At 42.4% G+C, this 22,121-nt stretch overlaps 1 protein-coding gene across 3 annotated transcripts in view; it reads left to right on the top strand.

Moving 5' to 3' along the window:
• Positions 1-22,121, top strand: part of sphkap (SPHK1 interactor, AKAP domain containing) — a 139,644-nt gene that overhangs the window by 97,670 nt on the left and 19,853 nt on the right. For 2 of the 3 annotated variants that reach the window (XM_073041348.1, XM_073041347.1), the window contains exons 7-9: positions 1,886-5,630; positions 18,997-19,149; positions 21,756-21,842. In XM_073041348.1, coding sequence (XP_072897449.1) covers positions 1,886-5,630; positions 18,997-19,149; positions 21,756-21,842 — 3,985 coding nt within the window. The remainder of the gene's footprint in view (positions 1-1,885; positions 5,631-18,996; positions 19,150-21,755; positions 21,843-22,121) is intronic. The other variant, XM_073041349.1, reaches the window with a different exon arrangement.

Below are 22,121 nucleotides of genomic sequence, written 5' to 3' on the forward strand. Positions count from 1 at the left end.
CCAGCTACTGCTGCTCTGCCATCATCCCTGCCAGTGTTCTTTTCCAATCAATTCTGGCCAACTCCTCTCTCATGCCTCTGTGATTCCCTTTATTCCACTGTGATACTGATACAACTGACTTTAGCTTCTCCTTCTCAAATTTCAGGGTGAATTTGATCATATTATAATCATTTGCCCATAAGTGCTCTTTTTCCTTAAGTTCTCTAATTAATTCTGTTTCATTGCACAACATCCAATCCAAAATAGCTGATCCCCTAGTGGGCTCAAACATGAGCTGCTCTATAAAGTCATCTTGTAGGCATTCTAAAAATTTCCCCTCCTGGAATGCAGCACCAATCTGATTTTCCCAATCTACCTGCATTTTTAAGACCCCATGACTATTGTAACATTGCCATTTTGTCATGCATTATATTTCCCACTGTAATTTGTAGGCCACATCCTTTCTACTGTTAGGGGGTCCGTATACAACTCCCATCAAGGTGTTTTTACCCTTGCAGTTCCTTAACTCTATTCACAGTGATTCAGCAGATGAAAACCTACTTAATTATTATATATTATACTGTAACTCTTGCATTCACCCCAGTTTATGGTAAGCCTTTCAATGTTGCCTCAGTTGTGCCCCAACTTTTTTAAGCTCAACTTCCACAGCGCTTAACCATGTTGTTCTCAAGAGGTCTAATATTCATTTGGCTGCAGGTTTCCATCCAATCACTATTCCAGTGATAGCATTATCTTCTGTTGAACATATGTGGCTAATCCATCTCTGGTACCTTTTACTATTGATATTGCACATGTGATTTTGGCAGTAATGTGTTGGCTGCTATTGGTTTAAGAAAATTTGAGCCAAAAATAAAATATGAAGATTGCACAAAATGAAGACAGTCTGGAGACAACATAATGGATGGGCACTTAGAACCAGAGACCTGGGTTCAGCCCTAATATTTGTTTCTGTCTGTGTGAAATTGGTATATTCTCCTTGTTACAGCATAACCTATGTGTACTCCCACATCCTAAATGTGTACAGGTTGGTAGGTTACTTGACCACTGTAAATTATCCCTGGTGTGTAGGTGTGTGGTAGACACTAAAGGTTTGGTGTTGACAGGTAAGTGTGGAGAATAGGTTACAAGGAAAATTAACGTGGAATTGGGAGTGATCTAAAAATCAGTATGCACACAGTGGGGTGAATAAACTCCTTCTGTTTCATCAGAAAAATTGAACTATTCTGTTACTTTCCAGCATTTAGCACTGAAAGTACACAGCTCTGATATATTTTAGTAACTCTCCAATCCTAGTCTTATTTGTTTCTTTTGCAAATGTCATGACATTTTTAACTATCTTGACAAATGTACTGCCCAATTACCAGAATTTTTCTGTTAGTGAGAATGCAGTCCTCTGGCTGTCCTGCTGATGGCGAGGCAATTTTAAAGGGTATGATACATGTTCTACTGAAATTAGTTTTCAGACTGATTTTCTCACTAAATTTTTTGTCTGCTTGCTGTGTCTTGCATGTGGTGTTAAGTTTGTAGTAAGAGATAAAACAGAAGAATATATATATAAAGAAGCAGGGTAGATCATCATCATGGGTTAGTTTCCACCTCTGCTGCCAATATTTTATTGGATTCCTATCTATAAGCTCTTGTTTCTACCTCTACACAGGAGTCTGTCATTTCTCCACACCTGGGTTCAGTCATTGCCAGCACACACTGTGACATAGAGAGATCAAATTTTATAAATACAAACAATAATTAGTGCACTGGATTAATGTCAACATTTTTAAAATATTCCCTTCACATACCTACATTAATGTACTTTTCTAGATGCAAAGAATATGTGAATCTGGTAGATAAAGTGCACTTGAATGCTCCATTTGCTTTTTTTCCCTAGATCCCCTGAAGATCAGTGGGTTTGATACAGCACGAGGCACTAAAAATTCAAAAGCAAAATCCAGGGTTCTCCTGCAAATGCGACAAAAAACAGACAATTTATTTTGGCAAAAGGCATGCAGTTTCCAAGATACTTCAGCATACAAGTGTGCAGATGAAGAGATCTCTGGAAGTGTCCCATTACCTTGCTGTGAGGACAACTACGTTCCTGAAGAAAGGGATGAAGAAAGGCTTAAGTCAGAAAGAAATATCCGAGAAGCAGCACTTGACTTAAAGATTCCTCATGGCAACCACTCTACAAATTCAAATGCAGATGAACACAACTCTTACACAACTGAGTGCACTGGTGCATGTCTTCAGACCAACTCCGCACCAACACTAGTAGATACACAGAACACAATAGATGAACATAGTTTCTCTCCCTCTCCAAAGGAGAATCACTGCATGGAGGGTGCTTACGCTTCAAATTTAGCAGAATCTGTCTTACAGGATGCCTTTATTAGACTGTCTCAGTCAGAGCCCACTTTTACAACAGAGGCTGCGGTCAGCATCTCTGCAGAAAGTGTCGATGGCCTTTCACCCAGCAACCCAAAGGGAAGTTCTTGTCCGTGGAATGTACTTCCTAAAATTGTTATTGTTCAAAGTCCTGACAATTGTGACAATGCTTTAGAATGGCAAGAGCCTTGCAGCCCTGTAACAGCTTCTTGCCTGGACTCTGATCCATTAAGTGAAACTCTGGGTTATGCACAGGATCACAATATTGACCAGAACAATCCTGAGTCAACTGGATTGCCTCCTAATTCTGTAGAGGTAGCTCTGGTCTACGCAGCAAACGTTGTAGGGACTATTTCAAGTCCGTATATCACTGAGAGTCTGCAGCTGGACCAAGCCTTATATGATGGAAGAGAGAATTTGCCTTGCAATAGAGAAAATGGAGATGGAGCCTTACCAAGTAATTCTGAATGTGGTGACATGACCTTCTCCTTCTCATCGGCTCTCTACGGTGTGACCCAGGTGGCCAGCGCCATAGGTGTAGCAGGGCTAAATGATGAGCCAGATGTGAGCTCTCCTGCAACTTCAAGTGGCCTCCTGTCGGCAGCTGAAACCTCCGGCGCGGTGGCCCTCCAGTGCAGTGTGAGTGTCGGTAGCCGCATAGACACATTCGCCCATAGCATTGCTGAGGTACTATTCAAAGAAGCAGCTACTGTTCTTACAAAGACAGACAACTACAGAAGTGTTGGTGAATTAATGGAATCTGTAGACCGAAAAATAACAGAAACAGTGACACGACCAAAAGTCTCCCATTGGGAGGAATTACCAAAGGATGATTTTGCCTTGAATATGTCAAATTTAATTTTAAAACATTCTTTTGAAGAAGCAAATAGCAAAGTGGGAATAATGCATCAGGAAAAGGAAAATAATTTGGATGTAAATCCAACCAACATATTTATTGAAAGTGCTAATAAGTCCCTGTTCAGTATATTATATTTCACTTGCAGGAAGATCAAGGATATTGCCACGCACAGTGATGTTACCATGCTTTTTCAGGATGATGGAATAAAAAACAGTAAGGATTCAGAAATAAACAACAAACAAGAAGGAATATCTGTTAACCATAATCCCAATGACAGAGATGAAAATTTAAGTCATGCACCCTCTGGTCGAGGGAACCTGACAGACTCCATAACCTCCTATGAGAAAAGATGTGTAGGGCCAGATTTGTCACAGCAAATTAATCTGAACGCAATGCAGTCTCTCAGCAGACGAGGCAGTGACTGTGCAAATATTGCACACAATTTGACCAACCAGCTGACATCGGGGAATACAGGAGCTGCAGTTGCCAGTGCAGCTGTCTCACAACAACAGCAGAATATATGTGACAAAGATACAACTTTATCTTTCTCCACTGATGCTTTGGAGATGGAGAGCAGATGTGGTAGTGCAGTTCAGCCCCGTACGTCTAACTACACCAGTACACTTACAGACATGAGAGCCCAACCTCACCCAGGTAAAAATCAGAACGTCCTTATGATGAATCCACAAAGTACATTAAGCCCATCTAAACCTTCGTTCCATGTTGAAAAGTCAACAGATACAAGCCCAACAGTAAATGGGTTTGCTGACCAGATATCAAAGACAGTTGTTTCCATGGCAACAGAAATGGCAGCTATTTGCCTTGAAAACACAAATGCCAAGCAGCCGTGGTTTTGTCCGTGGAAAACAAGGCTCGGTGACCACGAGAGATTTATCGTCCCACAGACCTCCTCATCAAAAGCTCTCGGTAGGGGTAAAGAATCTCAGACTACAACTGTCAAGAGACTTAAGCCTCCCAGACTTAGTGAAATCAAAAGAAAAACACAAGAGCAACCTGAGCTAAAGGAAAAGCTCATGAACAGAGTGGTTGATGAATCATTGAACTCTGATGATGCCTTAGACCAAATTAACAACTTCGCCCATGAGGTGACGGCTAAAATAGTGAATTCAGCTGAACTGACAGTGATAGACTCCGTGAGGCAAGGGCAGGGGCTAATGAGAAACAGGCTACTGACGGACAGGTGGAGCAGAGGAAAAGGGTCCAGTTATGAAAGCATTCCAGAAGAGGACACAGATTCTAACAGCTCGTGGGCTGCCCTTGGTGCCTTGGCTAAATTTGGCCAGCCCAACAGCCGGGCCAGTTCGGTCTCAAAGCAGTCAAGCTGTGAGAGTATCACCGACGAGTTTTCCAACTTCATGATGAACCAGATGGAAAGCGAAGGCTGGGGGTTTGACCTATTGTTGGATTACTATGCCAGCAAGCACGCCAGCAATATTTTAAATGCAGCCCTGCAGCAGGTGTGCAGAAAGAATGGGCACCTTAGTGTAAGTACAACATGTCTGTCAAAGCAGTCTAGTACAGAGAGCATAACAGAAGAGTTTTACAGGTACATGCTCCATGAACTGGAAAAAGAAAGCAAAGAAGCAAAAGCCAAAGAGTTCCACAATATGTTGGTTCCCCCTACTGGGCGAGCGACTTTATGTTTCAGGCAGTCTTCAATGCCTGACAGACGAGCATCAGAGGGAAGGTTAACGGTGACTCCACCTGTGAAAGCAAACTCCTTTGATGGCTTTGCCCAGAATGATCGCAGAAACACCTTGCAGGTAAATCTAGGTAATGTGCCATTGTCCGCTAACCTATACAAATCCTTAACAGACTCTTGTTTATACCGGAAGAACAAAACCGACCATATTACTGACATGCTGATCAGTGAAACTTGGTCCAATTCCATTGAGGCGCTAATGAGGAAAAATAAAATTATCTGCGATGACACTGACATTCAGAGTGGTGAACAGTCGTCAGGCGGTGCCCAGCAATCTGATAAAGAGAATCCCACCAATGTAGTTACGGACAATATTAAAAGTGGGAAATCAATCAGCAGCAGCCAGCAGGGTTCCTTAGAAGCTATAACCCATGACTGTGGCACTGAAAGCAAAATATGTGATTCAGACCTCACTCACAGAGTGGAGGAAGCAAAGTCAGTGACTGACAAGAAATCCTTCACTTCACACGAACGGGCAACCGTGAAGAAAAAGAAATTGTCCCACTGCCCAAGGGAAGTCCCTTTAATTCATATAGAAAATGATCAAAAGGAAGAGAGAAACCAGGCTCCTCATGGGAAGGCTGTCAGCAGCACTAAAAGACAAGTGGAAAGGAAACTTCTAGAAGCTGATTCGGAAGGACAAACTGAATCTGGTTCTCTGGTGTACAGGTAACTGACAAACTAAAGTCAGCAATTGTTTACCATTTAAAATTTGACCTGTAACATTTTTAAAGTATTGAGATTTTTGTGACATTATATTAAAAATGCAGTGTGACCCTAAATTATACTCGTACATCACCTTGCAATACATTATGAGTCACATAATGCAAGAAGTGATTAATCATGACTAACATTATCATTTAATAAACGGAAAGAGGCGATGAAAATCTCCAGCAGTAGAATGTTTTTGGAGCCACAGGGAAATTTTTTTTTCAAAAAAGAAGATTTTATTCTCGGTAAAAAAATACAAATGAAGAAAGAGAACACCCTTTACAATTGTGGATAATACATTCAGCAGTGCAAACATAAACGTAACACCATGGCCCCTCCTGTGGTTCTCTGAGGTTACACCCTTTTCATTGTTTGAGGGACTCGCTCACCCAACTCTGCCCCTGCCAGTAAGGAGCCTGTACTGTGGTCCTTCCCTGCAGAGCCTTGGCTCAGGCTGCACAGGGTTTCAGTGTCCCTCAATTCTCTTTCAACAAAATAAAATGTATTCATAATAAACAAAGTTATTTGCAAGAATGCCTTTTCATTCTTTACATGCATTGGCAATGTCCTTACTACTGTTCATCAGTAACATTGCTGATATTCATGTGGCACCCTGGGGTGGTACACCACTACTATAATCAAGGGGCTCTCTCACCCAACTAGGCCCCTTGCTCTCCAGCAACAGAAGAACCCTACACTGCGGTCCCTCCCCACTGAGCCCTTATGGTGCATCCCTCAGTTTTTCATTAGTTACCTGACCTAAACACAGAAAAAAATCTCTTCCGCCACCCCCCTACCCCACTTTCTGCTTTCTGCAGGGGTTTCTCCTTATGCAACTCCCTCGTCCATTCGTCCCTCCCCACTCATCTCCCTCCTGCACTATTCCTTGCAAGCAGAACAAGTGCTACACCTGCCCCTTTACTTCCTCCCTCACTACCATTCAGGACCCCAAGCAGTCCTTCCTGGAGAGGTGACACTTCACCTGTTGGGATCATATACTGTATCTGCTGCGCCCGGTATGGCCTCCTGTATATCAGTGAAACCGGACGTAGATTGGGAGACCGCTTTGCTGAGCACCTACGCTCCATCCGCCAGATAAAGTGGGATCTCTCAGTTGCCACCAATTTTAATTCCACTTCTCGTTCCTAATCAGATATGTCTATCCATGGCCTCCTCCACTGTCACGGTGAGGCCATACTTGGAGGAACAACACCTTATATTCCGTCTAGGTAGCCTCCAACCTGATGGCATGAACATTGCTTTCTCAAACTTCCGGTAATGCCCCCATGCCCCTCCACCATTTCCCATCCCCTTTTCCCTCTCTCACCTTATCTCCTTGCCCATCCATTGCCTCCCTCTGCTGCTCCTCCCCCCTTTTCTTTTTCCCAAGGCCTTCTGTCTCTTTCACCAATCAACCTCCCAGCTCTATACTTCATCCCTACCCCTCCAGGTTTCACCTATCACCTTGTGTTTCTCTCTCTCTCCTTCCCCCAACTTTTAAATCTACTCCTCAGCTTTTTTCTCCAGTCCTGTCAAAGGGTTTCAGCCCTAAACGTTGACTGTATTCTTTTCCATAGATGCTGCCTGGCCTATTGAATTCCTCCAAATTTAGTGTGTGTTGCTTGGATTTCCAGCATCCGCAGATTTTCAAAAAAATTGACCAGTGGTTTTATTCACTTCCCCTCATTTACCTTCGTCAACTTCAGTGTCAGGGTGATGATCAATGCAAGGCAGTCCTGTTACCGGATGCAGTTAATACCCCACACCTTTCTAAGTTTGTCACCAAAATATTGGCTCTTCCAAGATGTGACATTTACCACATGATAGGCTTTGAATCACATCACATTGTACTTTCCAAAAGAGATCTAAATAGTTTGAATGAATCAATCAAATTTGCTTTCAATGTTTCCTTGGGGAGTCTGTAACATAGATTGACTATTTTTCAGACAAATAAAGGTTTTGAGTTCAGAGCTGAATTGAGCCAAGCTTCAAATAAAGCTCTGCTTTAATAATACTGTAACACAAAACAATAGTTCAACTTTCTCCTTCAAAATAATCGCGTCACTAGTCAGGTTCTTATGCTGCTTCACTCCATCAATGACAAGACAAAAGAACATGATCAGACATCAAAGGTCTTAACTACTGTGGACAATTTTAAACTATCTGATTCTATCTAAAATTAATCCAAATATGTACAATATAAAAACATCTTTTTTTTAAAGATGTTGTGAAGCTTAACTTCTGTCAGATCAGTGAATGATGTGTTACCAGCAATAATGATAGAAAATACTGGAAATTTGTAACACGTAAGACAACTTAAGAAGCAAAAGGAACGGATCATATTTCAGATCACTGATCATTCACCAAGTGGTCCGTACAGAGTTAGAGATAAGGTCATCAGCAGTCCGATGCTCCTCAGATACAGCCTTACCCTCTGAATATTTCCAGCATTTTCTGTTTTCTTACATCAGACTTCCAGCATTAACTGTATTTTGCTCTGTTGTTAGCAACAATCCTGGAATAGATATCACCGGCAAGGCATCTCACCCAAAAGGAACTTTTTATCATTAATTCAAGGGATATGGTTCACTGGCTGAGCCAGCATGTAATCTACCTTCTATGGTTGCCTTTGGGGAGGTGACGCTGTGTTCTTGAACCATTGTAGACATTGAGGTGTGGGTTTATGCTCAAGGAAATGAGGAAGGGAGTTCCGGGATTTAGACCTTGCAATGCTGAAGGAATGGCAATAGGCATCCAAGTCAGACAGTGTGTGGCTTCCAGCTCATAGTATGCACTTGCTTTTGCTGCTCGTCCTCCTAGTTGGTGCATATTGTGGCCTTGGAAGGTGGACATTGAGGAGCCTTAGTGAGTACATCCTGTGGATGGTATGAGCTGCTGGAATTGTGCATCAGTCATGTCACAACCGTGGATATGGCAATTTTTAACCTCTTTGATGAAAGTCATGGTACAGACTGGGAAAATCAAACTTTCATGTAGCAAATTTAAACAGATCCAACTAGCTTAGCAATGGAAGAAACCTGTCTATGCTGTCTTGATCTGTAAAATTGAGAGTATATCCTAATTGCCTCTGGAAAAACTTGTGAAAGATAAAACACTGTGAGCACGATCTGAAAAAGTTCCTTCTCTAGGTTTCAAGCTTCATGGTTTCAAGGTCCCAAGGACTTTTCTCTATGTTCCCAAGGTTTTTATTTTTTCAATTGCTTCCAAGGCAATGTGTTTAGGGTTTCTCAATGTCCTCCCCATCTCAAGGACTCCCAAGCCTTCCTCTCAGCCCCACCTGAGGCTTTTTGTTGGGGTTCCCAAGTCTCATAGTCTCTCTAGATTCCTGAGTCTCCCGGCCTCTCGAGTTCCCTGTACCTCCCTCTCTAGTTCCCCAGGTCTCTCAAGTCATCCCTGGATTCAAGTTTTCAGGTCTTCCTGGGCCATCAGGTGCCAGCTATAGGGAGGGGTGTCCTGTAGTGACTTCTTCAGGCCTGTGTAGGGCATCAGAGAGCACCTGAATTGGTTAACTGTTGCTTAACAACAGTTATTAATGGTTTAGAGTTCCCTGTGTTTTTCTCAAGCAACTGGCTCTTTGTAATGCAGTTTCTTGGTGCTTTTTGTTTAAGTTTGTTAAGTTTATTTTTGATAGGCTCAGAGATTGTTAGTTTTATTCTTGAAGCAGATGACCGATTAGCTCCAATCAGAGCGTCCTCATTTTGAGAATGATCCATCTCACGGTGTCACTTGATTGAGCTACCTCTGTCTAAGCTCTTGTTTCTGTCTCTACATGGAAGTCTTTGGCTCCAATATTGGCAGTGCACACCATGGCATGTATCTACCAGCATCACTGAAGGACATCTTGGACAAGTCCCTCATTCGGGACTTCTAGCGGAATCAGGTCTGTGGCGCTTCAGGGGCTGCGCCTAGAGAGGGGGGGCCCTGTCACAACCACGGATCCGGCAGCGCAGTAGATACGGCAATAGCGCTCGTGAATATGCACGTGTCAGCTAATTATTATTTCATTGTGATAACATTTAACTCCATTCATTCTGTCGTAGTATTTGTCGAGACTTGGACACAACAACGCTTCACCGCCTGCTTGCATTCCGCCTTGACGGAGAGATTGGACTGTCGAGTCAACTGACTCTGAAGACTAGCAGCATTCATTTAATGTTTAGTTGTTCTTTTCAGCTGCATTGTAGGCTTCGTTTTCCATTTGAGAGTTTTAGTTAACGGCCCTGTTTGGCCTGGTGTTTATTGTTTTCTTTTCCTTTTAACAGTGCTCACAATAATGTCTGTGAAGTATCGACCCACTTCAGTGTCTCTCACTCCACACTTGGGCCATGTACGAACTGGGTGACAGGTCATGGGAGTGAGTGAACAGTTGGAGATAGGGTGCCTATCAAGTGCACTGTAGTGTTCTCTATGCTGTCAAACTTCTTGAGTATTGTTGAAGCTGCACTCATTCAACAAGTGGAGATTATTCCATCCAACTCTGGTGTTGAGCCTTGTGGACCAGTGGAGTGACTCTGGGGAAACGATGAGTCAGCTTACAGAGAGGAGGTGCAGCGGCTAACGGACTGGTGCAGAGCCAATAACCTCTCTCTCAATGTGAACAAAACAAAAAAGATGGTTGTTGACTTCAGGAGGGCACGGAGCGACCGCTCTCCGCTGAACATCGATGGCTCCTCGCTACAGATCGTTAAGAGCACCAAATTTCACGGTGTTCACCTGGCGGAGAATCTCACCTGGTCCCTCAACACCAGCTCCATAGCAAAGAAAGCCCAGCAGCGTCTCTACTTTCTGCGAAGGCTGAGGAAAGTCCATCTCCCACCCCCCATCCTCATCACATTCTACAGGGGTTGTATTGAGAGCATCCTGAGCAGCTGCAACACTGCCTGGTTTGGAAATTGCACCATCTCGGATCGCAAGACCTTGCAGCGGATAGTGAGGTCAGCTGAGAAGATCATCGGGGTCTCTCTTCCCGCCATTACGGACATTTACATTACACGCTGCATCCACAAAGCAAACAACATTATGAAGGACCCCACGCACCCCTCATACAAACTCTTCTCCCTTCTGCTGTCTGGGAAAAGGCACCAAAGCATTCGGGCTCTCACGGCCAGACTATGTAACAGTTTCTTCCCCCAGGCTATCAGACTCCTTAATACCCAAAGCCTGGACTGACACCTTACTGCCCTATTGTCCTGCTTATTATTTATTATAATGCCTGCACTGTTTTGTGCACTTTATGCAGTCCTGGGTAGGTCTGTAGTCTAGTGTAGTTTTTTTCTGTGTTGTTTTTTTACGTAGTTTAGTCTAGTTTTTGTACGGTGTCATGTAACACCATGGTCCTGAAAAAACATTGTCTCATTTTTACTGTGTACTGTACCAGCAGTTATGGTCGAAATGACAATAAAAGTGACTTGACTTGACTTGAAATGGAGCTGAGTTAGTTGCTGATTCCTAGCCTCTAACCTGTTCTCATAGTCACATTATGTGTGTAGCTGGTCCAGTTCAGTTCTGTCAGTTATAACCCACAGGTTATTGATATTGAAGTATTGCCACTGAAGTGATGATAGTTGGAAATAATCACATCACTAGTCAGGTTCTTATGCTACGGTTAGATATGGTTATTGCCTGGCATTTGTGTAGTGTGAATGTTACTTGTCACTTAACAGCCCAGGTTTTAATGGAAGTGATAGATACCTGTAAGTACGGAATTCCAGCATACTGTGTGACTCTCAGAGGAAAGAAGGTTTGGGTTTCAATAAAGTACCCCTTTCGCAAACTGAAGACTCTGAAGTACAATGCAGCCAATTTGGTGCTGTTGACTTTCAGGAGAACACAACAGACTATTTGGTACCACAGGAGCAATGAGATGTCTGGGAAACTTTAACTTTCTGTGAGCTGAAGGATATCTGCTGGGCAGGGTTCTGGGATTCTCCTTTCCATTTTGAAACATTGCAATAGTATTGTTTCTGTGCAGGGCCCACATCTAACATCTTGCCACAGAATAATTCACTTATGAACCTAGATTATGTATGTACTCATCTCTAGTGAAGGAATGGTTTGGACTTTCTGACTTAGTGCTCATGATTGAGAGTGTAAGGTTGATATCTGGGGATGTCATACAATCTGATGGTAGGATGAGGATTTGCATTTGAATTCTTCAGGCAATACACACATAATGCCGGAGGAACTCAGCAGATCAGGCAGCACCTATGGAAATGAATAAATTGTCAATGCTTCAAGCCAAAACCCTTTTTCAGGACTGGAAGAGAAAGCAGAAGACACTGGATTAAGATTTGGTGTTGGGGGGTGTGGGGGAAGGAGGACTAGCCAGAAGGTGATTGGTGAAGCCAGGTGGATTGGAAAAGTAGAGGGCTAGAGAAGAAGGAATCTGATAGGAGAGGAGAGTGAACCATGGGAGAAAGGGAAGAAGGAGGGGCACCATGGGGAGGTGATAAGCAGGCGAGGAGAAGAGGTAAGAGGTCAGAGTGGGAAATAGAAGAGGGAAAGGGAAGGGGAAAATTACCAAAAGGAGAAATCAATGTTCATGCCAATGTTCATGTCAGTAGTATCTCAGCCCCATTCACTACTATAGGTGGGGACAGAACTGTCATCAGTCATAACATATTGCTCTCCAAATAACCATTCAAATATTATAATAATAACGATAATAATCAAGAAAGACCCATTAGTTACCTTCATTTAAGAGACTGATGATACACTTCAAAAGCTCTGAAAAATCTGCTACATTTTAATCAACAGAATCTTTCAGGATTCAACCATTCAGGTTGTCTCAATCATTATTTCATTTCAGTTCAGAGCAGATTCTCATTAAATTATGTTCATTGGTTTCCATTTCTTGGGCTTAACCTCAGGGGTGATCTTTGTCTCACCCAAGATGATAGTTTAGCCTTGAACTTCAGAGTGGGTGTCACAAGCTCCTGTAGTTATACTGCTGTCACCCAGAGAAGTTGGTTAATGAGAGTTCTTCCCTAGGTCAAAGGGAGTTCATCACTGTTAGAAAGAAAATATCCATTATTACAAAATGCGGTTTTGTTTGTGTAACAGCCTATTTCAGGTAATTATTAGAAAACTGGATAATTACTGTTGATACGTTCAAGTCCCAAAGGCATCTTATTAGCCCGAGGCATGCAACAGAAATATAAACTCTCAGTGCTAGGGAAATATTGTTTGTGTAAAGGCTGGTTCCAGTTCAGTTACTAACCCTAAGTGACATGCTGCAAGTTATTAATTGACTAGAGTAAACAAGTTGGTGGCAGCATAGAAAATAAACTGATTTAGGGACAGAAAGGAGAGAAATGGCACACAGTTATTTATCAAACTGGTGGACATTTTCCCAGAGGTCAGTCGAGCTTTTCTTAATACATATTCATGGAAGACAAGACTATGGAGGATAAAATTTTCAAGTTTGCAGAGAATTCAACTTGGAGGTGTGGTGAATAGGGTGGAGAGTAGTGGTAGACTTAAACAAGGCAAAGGCTGTGAAAATAAGCAGAGATATACAGATTATATTTAATCCAGACTAGTGCAGTTTGACAACATAAATGAGGAGAGGTAATACAGAGTAAAGGTACAAATTTCAACGGCTGCAGCTCCTGAGGGACCTGGTGTACATGTGAATAAGTAGTTAGAAAGTACTTTGAGAAAGTGGACACTAGCAGGAAGAACAGCAGAGCTGCAATAGCTGGAATTCCTGCAAAATATGATGGAAGTGCAAGACAGACATATTCCAAATAAGAAGAAATTTTCAAATGGAAGAAGGACACTACTGTGGCTGACAAGTGAAGTCAAAGCCAAAGTAAAAGCAAAAGAGAGGGCATACAAGGAAGCCAATGCTAGTGGGAAGATAGAGGATTGGGAAGCTCTTAAAAACTTGCAGAAGGAAACTAAGAAGGTCATTAGGAAGGAAAAGATGAATTATGAAAGGAAGCTGGCAACTGATATCAAAGAAGATACTAAAAGCTTTTCTAAGTATATCAAGGGTAAAAGGGAGTTGAGGGTAGATATAGGACCAATAGAAAATGACTCTGAAGATATTGTAATGAGAGACGCAGAGATGGCAGAGGAACTGAATGCGTATTTTGCATCAGTTTTCACAGTGGAAGACATCTACAGTATACCGGACGTTCAAGAGTGTCAGGGGAAGTGAAGTTCGTACAGTGAAAGTTACGACTGAGAAGGTGCTCAGGAAGCTTAATGGTCTGAGGGTGGATAAATCTCCTGGATCTGATGGAATGCACCCTCAGATTCTGAAGGAAGTAGCTAGAGAGATTGCGGAGGCATTAACAATGATCTTTCAAGAATCAATAGATTCTGGTATTTTGTTGATGCAATCTGTTCAAAGGACACCTCTGGCTTCTCTAATGCACCAATATTCCTGGGCCTTCGTCACTGGGACCATTCAAGTACCTCTTTTCTCCACCCCCTCTAAGGCCTTTCCATCCTTCCTAAAATGCTTTAACAAAAGTTAGCCAGTTGCAACTGTAGTATTTTTTTATAAGTCCCCATGTAAGTTCCTCACTTTTGCATAGAAGGATTTAAAACTTCAAAGCTTATGACCTCATAAATGATATAACTGAAGAGTTAAATATATTATGAAAGTCAGATTGCACCCAGTCTATACGAAGAGGCTACTTGACACACAATATCTCAAACTGTGGGCAATATGTCAGGCAACTAACTTCAGAAATGAAGATAACTAACGTAGATGGTGCCTCACCTGCTGAATGTTTCCATAACTATCTTTCAGGTAATGGAGTAACTGAGACCAAATCAGAGTATTTACAAATAAATGCTGATCTGGGGCGTTGCATGGGAATTTTGATTATTTTGTCATGGGATCAGCCATGCTTAGACGGTAATAGGCCATTGTAATACCTGCTGCCTTGCAACCTACCCACCAAGTCATTCCCTATTTACCTGCTGAGAGATGGGTTGGTGCCATATCACCACATTGTGCTGACCACTGTCCTCAATCCAACAAACCAATCCCCCACTAATCTCCCGCTGACCACCCCACCAGTCCAGGTCCTATCTTTTCTCCTTTCCTCCTGACCACCAGGCTTGGATTTTTGCCACTCACTAATTAAGGAATCCCCTGAGAACCCATGTCGAGGTCCAGACCCCAGCCATTCCCTTATTGAGTCCTCTCCCACAATAATTGCTACTCCACCCTGATGCCAGGTCCTGAAGTTGATCACCGAAGGCTGGGGATATCTGTCATGGTCCTGGAGCTCTTCACTGATCACTGCACCAAAAAGAGGCATCTACCTACCTCAGGCCCCAGACCTAATCCCCAACACTTTCCTAACGCAAGCCTTTTCTCCAAAATGCCATCTTAACACAGTCCCAGGCCCTTTTTCTAATGGTTGCATTGCTCCCACGATATTTGCCTGAATATCAAAATAACCCAAAGATCCTTACCCAATTATTAACCAACCCAAATCTAGGCCTCCTCCATTATTGACTCAAGGCAGTCAAACACTCCTTACCTCAGTGCAGACCCAATGCTGACCCAGTACCTCTTACCTTTCAACCCAAATAGGCCTTAGGCCAATGACCTGTTCACTAATCCCTTCCACAGGGTCTGATTCTGATGATCAATCTGATACTACTTCACCCAATTGCCAGAATGATTTCCGACCTGTGCCAACACCAGAACTTGAACAGACAAGCAGTTGTCTCTTCTCACCTGACCCTAACTTACTCCTGGATAGTATATCTTTTTGTCACAGAAGCTATCATACCTCTTTGATACTCTGGTATTGCTGATATTTGCAGCGGTCTGCACACAACAAAAGACAACCACTGATGTGTGACTACACATTAAGGACCAATGCAGACTGAGGTGCAGGAGCCACAATCTCTGACCTTTTCCCTAAGAGGCCTTGCAAGTGCTGTACAAACCTTCAGCTAGTCCACCCCTTAGAAGTGTGCCAGGCTGCATCACTGTGTCATTGGCAACTCCTTCTTCAGAAAGATCAGCTAGTTTTTGAAAGATTAATATGCATGGTATACCAAGTTGACAATCTTCCAGAAACTATTGGAGCATCTGTCAGTGTGCATCTTGGGAGTAACCAACTGAACACAGTCCTGCGTCACATCTGTTTAGGATGAACGTCAACAAATTATTCACTTGGAGATCCAGGCAAACGTACAATCCAGATGGAACTGACTGATGATCATGTTTATCAGGAAAGCTTGTGATATCTCTGAGCCTGTAACTATGCATATTTTCACAGGAAAGACCTTTCCCACCATCAATGAAGCTAAGCTTTGGTACTTGTTTACCTTTCACATCCTGCTCCGGGGATCCATTTTGATGGGGTTCTTTATCTCCTTTTCTTGATGTCATATGTACAAACTTCCAAAAGGCATTCAAAAGATCCTGCCCTGAATGCTATGGCACAAGATAAAAGCAGATGGCATGGGGCAATATCTTGGCATGAACGGGGGAGAGGCTAATGAGCAGAAAGTCAGGTCAGTGTTGGAATGGTCATCAGTAACCAGCAAAGTGCCGATGCCTCAGATACTAACAATTAACGAGGATGAAGTGGCTTAGTCTACCGTGGCCAAATTAGTTGATGATAAAAAGGTAAATTAGGTAAAAGAACCACACAGGTATATAGATTTGTTATGAGAGCGGAAAGAAGTTGGAAGAATGTGTTGTGGGTAAGTATGAGGTTATTTAATTTGCAAGGAAAAATTTGAAAAAAAAATTATAGATAGATAGATACTTCATTGATCCCAAAGGAAATTACACTGTCATAGTCACATTACAAGTGCACAGATATATAAATATTAGAAGAGAAGAAAGAATAAAAAATAAGTTATTTCAAACAGTCTCACAGGAAGGGACATCACTTCCATGGCTATAGGTTGACTCATTATAGAGCCTAATAGCCAAGGGTATGAATGACCTCATATAGCGCTCTTTAAAGCAGCGCAGTTGTCTTAGTCTATTACTAAAAGTGCTCCTTTGTCCAGCCAAGGTAGCATGCAGAGGGTGAGAAACATTGTTCAGAAATGCCAGAATTTTCCGTGGGGTCCTTTGTTCCACCACAACCTCCTGTGTGTCCAGTTTGACTCCTGTAACAGAGCCAGCCTTTCTAATCAGTTTATTGAGCCTGTTGGCATCACCCATGTTGATGCCATTGCCCCAACACACCACTGTATAGAAGATTGTACTGGCAACAACAGACTCTGTAGAACTTGTGAAGGAGAGACCTGCATGGACCTCAGACTCCTCAGGAAGTAGAGGTGACTTTGGCCCTTCTTGTACACAGCCTCTGTGTTGGTGCTCCACTCAAGTCTGTCATTCAGGTGCACCACCAGGTCCTCACCACATCTACATCCTCACCATCGATAGTAACAGGGAGCAGTGCAGGCTTCGACTTCCTAAAGTCCATCACCATCTCCTTTGTCTTTCTGATGTTCAGCTGCAGATGATTCAGCTTGCACCATTTGTCAAAGTCCTTCACCAAGGCCCTGTATTCATCCTCCTGTCCTCTCTTTATACACCCAACTATTGCTGAGTCATCACAGAATTTCTGCAGATAACATGACTCAGTGTCATAGCTGAAGTCCGAGGTATACGGGGTAAAAGGAAGGGAACCCTGTAGGCCCCAGTGCTGCTTATAGCCATGTCTGACAGACAGCTCTGAAGCCGCACAAACTGTGGTCTGCTAGTCAGATAGTCCATTATGCAGGATACGATGGAAGTACCAATCCCCATCGAACAGACCTTTCCCCCAGCAATAAGGGCTGTATGGTATTGAAGGCACTTGTAGAATCAAAAACCCTGATCCTCACAGTGCTGCCCTGTTTCCAAATGGGAGTAGGCTCTGTCCAGCAAGTAGCATCATCGACTCCAATGTGCTCCTGGTAGACAAACTTCAGGGGATTGAAGGGTTGGAGGTGAGCCAGGACCAGCCTCTCTAGAGTCTTCATGATGTGTGAGGTCAGGACCACTGGATGGTAGTCATTCAAGACTTTAAGTTGGCCCTTCTTGGGTACTGGGACATGATGTTTTCACCAGAGTCAGGACCCTTTCCAGGCTGAGACTCAGATTGAAAATGCACTGGAGAACTCCACACAGCAGCTCAGCACACTCCGTCAGGACCTTGGGGGTTCACACCATCCGGTCCCTACGCTTATATATTTTAAACAAAGTGTGAGAATGCAAGTTCCAGTACCAAAGGCTATAATAAGTGAAATACTACAACAAAACATGCAGATATAGCAACAGATTATGAACTTTAAAAGAATGATAAGACTTCTTGCATTGGGTATGTAGTCTATTGTAGGAAAGCTTTGATGCAACTTTACAAGGTACTTTTGATTTCTATATGTCAGGACTAAAACACTTAGATTGAATGAAGGGACTGCATATGTAGAAAGGTTGAGCAGGTTGGGTCTATATTTATTTAAGTTTAGAATGAGAGGTGATCACTGAAACTTAAAAGTTTCTGAGTGGAATTGATAGGATTGACATGGAGAGTGGGGTTATCACTGTTTCAGAATAACTGTTCATTTAAGGCGACGTGTAAAGGGATTTCTTCCCAACGAGTTTCATGAATCTTTAGAAGTCATCACCCCAGAGAGCGGTGGAGGCGATTATATTCAAGTGGGAGTTTCAGCTACAAGGAATCGAAGACGTATTGGGACAGATCAGGAAGTAGTTTGAGGTAGGTTTGGATCAGTTATAGTGGCAGAGCAAGCTTGGAGCACCAAGCAGCTTGTCCTGCTCCCGCTTTTTTATGTTTTTATATTCTTATGTAACCTTGTTCACCAAGAGCAGCTAGAGCAAATAGGTGTGGCTCTTGACTTTTCTACTGTATAACTGAGTGAGTGGTCTCTGTGCTGTAAGCAAAGTGGGAGAACTTCCTCAGAAATGTGCAAAGATGTTCACAAAATCGCTTCTCGGCCTTTTGGCTAAGATCAAGTGTAATGTGTAGTGTGGTAAAACTGTATGATATGCACTTGCAGGGAGATTGCAGAAACTGTGATGAAATAAATGTAAATACTTCCACATCTCTTTGAATGATCATTTTTCGCTCTTTGCCTAGTTGTATAAAAGTAAAAATTACAAGTCTGATGACAAGCAAAATGTAATTTATTCCAAATAGTGTCAAACACCTGTAAATAGAATGTCATTGGCATAGCTTTGAAATGTCATTTATCTAGCTAATAATTGGGTTAAAAGGGGGATGTCAAAAGGACTTTTTCTTTACGATTGTTCTGTATCACATCAAGTAATTAACTTCCTCTTTCTGTTTTGGCCCATAAGCTTTATGAAGAATCCAATAACAGAGAAAGCCACATCAGAAGAGAATCCTTGCAGCTTAAGCACCAGTGACGATAGCATGGGAAGCTGGTCACAGCTCATTAATGAAGAGGACCACACAGAAGACAGCAGTAGCTATCTTCATCTCAGCGAGAGGTCATTAAAAATATTACCGCACATTCATTGAAGAATGAGAGGTTGGGTGATTATTACTTAAATTTATAGACTTGACAGTAGGTTCATAACAAAATGTTGAGGATTCAATCATCCTTCAAGCAAATTAAAATGAATGTTGCTCATGAGATTGAACTCATCAACTACAAGAAATGATTCAGTGAAACAAAGAGTTAAGTAGTCAGGGAAACAGTAGTTTGTTATCCCGGACTGGAATAGTATCATAATTAAGAATAAAGGGCTATGGTATGATTGGTGATCATCAGAAATAATATTGTAACATCCAACTAGAGTGTAAATAATTGAATCAGTTAAATGGCTGGTTGTGTGTGCAGATGCTCCCTTAGGAACACAGTATGGCTGGAATAATAAGCAGTGGGCAAAAAGAGGAGGAAAAACATAAGCAGAGGAGATTGTGCAGATGCTGGAAATCCAAAGCAACATGCACAAAATGCCAGAGGAACACAGCAGGTCTGGCAGCATCTAAGGAAAGGAATAAACAGTTGATGTTTTGGGCTGAGACCCTTCTTCAGGATTGGAAAGGAAGCAGCAAGATGTTAGAATAAAAAGGTAGGGGACGGGAAGGAAGATAACTGGAAGGTTATAGGTGAAACCAGATGGGTAAGGGCTGGAGAGGAAGGAACCTGATAGGAGAGGGGAGTGGACCATAGGAGAAAAGGAAGGGGACCCATGGGAGAGGTGATAGGTAAGAAGAGGTAAGGGGGCCAAGTGGGGAATAGAAGAAGAGGGGAGGGGAGGGAATTTTTTAACTGGAAGGAGAAATCAATATTCATGCCATCAGGTTGGAGTCTACCCAGAAGGAATTTAAAGTGTTGCTCCTCCACCCTGAGGGCAGCCTCATCATAGCACAAGAGGAGGCCATAGGTTGACATGTTGGAATGGGAATTAGAATCAGAATTAAAATATTTGGCCATCAGGAAGTTCCACTTCTGGCTGCTGGAGTGGAGGTGCTCTAAAAGAGGAGGGCAAGCTTTAAGGAGGACGATTGGAAAAAGATTTTCAGCAAGAGGCCATGAGCACACAGTGCTCAGGAAACAAATCCCCTTTCTGAATCTCAACTTGCAATGCCTTACAGTTTACTGTTTCCTATATCGGCACTCTCCATTCGTGTTGACTGTGGATTCCACAGAACAATGTATGGCTTCTCTCAGACTACAGGCTTCCAATGGGTACAGAGCGACACTCAATGCACCCACATTACTTTGAAAGCAGTGCAAGTCAGCTCTGAGATATTTGTGAGCAGTAGTGTCCACTCACCCTTGACCTGTGTGAGCAGCATGCAGGTAGTAGGGTTGATAACTCCATTCTGTGGTGTCTGCTATGATATTTGCATTTGAGCCACTTTGACAAATGGAAGGATAGTTACTGGGTGAAGAACACTATATGCTGGCAATATGGTTTTTGACAAAACGTAATCTGAAATATGAGAACTAACCATTAAGTTGTTCAGACCATCGCCTCTGTTTCTCTAGGTGAGCTCAATGGCTGACATGGAAGGCAGACCCATCATCGGTTATGTAGAAGTAAAAAAAAAAACATGCATTCGTATAAAGTATATAAAGCATAGTGTCCTAAAGTAGTCTTCAGCCAGAAAGTAATTTAGAAGTTTAGTCACTATAGTAGCATAGGAGATGTGGCAGCCCATTTGCAAACAACTTCACACAATGGTGTAAAGACTAGATAATCCATTTTCAGTAATAGGGATTATTATTAGCCAGGATATTAGAGATAACCCCCTCTTCAATACTATATAAAAGATATATTTGCATCCAACTTAAGAGGGTACAATCCCTCAGCATGGCATCTCATTTGAAAGACCAAAAGACATATGAGCAGAATGAGGCCACTTGGCCCATTGAGTCTGCTCTGCAATTCCGTCGTGGCTGATTTGTTATCCTTCTTAGCTCATTCTCCTGCCTTCTTACCCTGACCTTTGACACCCTTACTAATCAAGAACCTGTCAGTTTCTGTTTTAAATATACCTAATGACTTGGCCTCCATGGCCATCTGTGGCAATGAATTCCACAGAATCACCACTCTTTGGATAAAGAAATTCCTCCTGATCTCTGTTCTAAAGGATGTGCCCTTTGGTCCTAGACTCTGCTAGTATAGCAAACATCCTCTCTACATCCATTCTATCTATGGATGGAGTGGCTGGCTAATTAGTTGACCTTCTTTCAAGATCCTATCCCGTTCCCCAGTTCCTGCCTTCACCATGTGGCCTGGTCCTTGTATCATGCCCTGAACTAACTCAATTTTCTTTGCACTCTTGAATTTACAAGCAGCAGGCCATCAGGCAAAACATTTTTGTCCCACTATGCTGTAACTATTTAAGGTCCTTTTACAGAGTCAATAAACCTCCTGGAAATTGTTGCTTTTTTCTGCCTGAACCATCTGAAGTTGTTTGATATTTTGGTATGAACAGGAAGTGGTTTAATTGTACATAAAAGAGTGAATGAGCATAAATTTCAAAAGTTGTGGTGGCATTATTATCTGCATTTTTGAAAGATGTGTTTAAACATGAGGAAGAATCCCATTTAATTTCAAATTCCCTTTTTTATCATTAGCAATGGGAACAGCAGTGCTTCAAGTAGTCTTGGTCTAGTGGATCTGGATGCCTATCAGGAGAATCTCTCAATACGTACTTTACCCAGGTTTGATATCATATGTTGTTCTTAAAACATTCTGGGATAAAAAAAATTCTTTATCATTTAAAAGCGGTGGAAAGTGGCCAGTGAGTGAGTGGGCCAGTGAAGGAGTGGAGATTTGAGGCTTTGACTTGAGAGATTCTGGCAGTTTTGACAGTTGGACTGTGCAATCAAGTCAATCAAGATTTGAATAGCTCAGCAGAAAGCTGCTGATTAGACAATCAAGATTTGAATAGCTCAGACTCAGCAGAAAGTAGCTGATTGGGCAATCGAGGTCAGGTGACC

This window comes from Hemitrygon akajei, chromosome 3 (assembly GCF_048418815.1).
Source record: "Hemitrygon akajei chromosome 3, sHemAka1.3, whole genome shotgun sequence".
NCBI lineage: Eukaryota > Metazoa > Chordata > Chondrichthyes > Myliobatiformes > Dasyatidae > Hemitrygon > Hemitrygon akajei.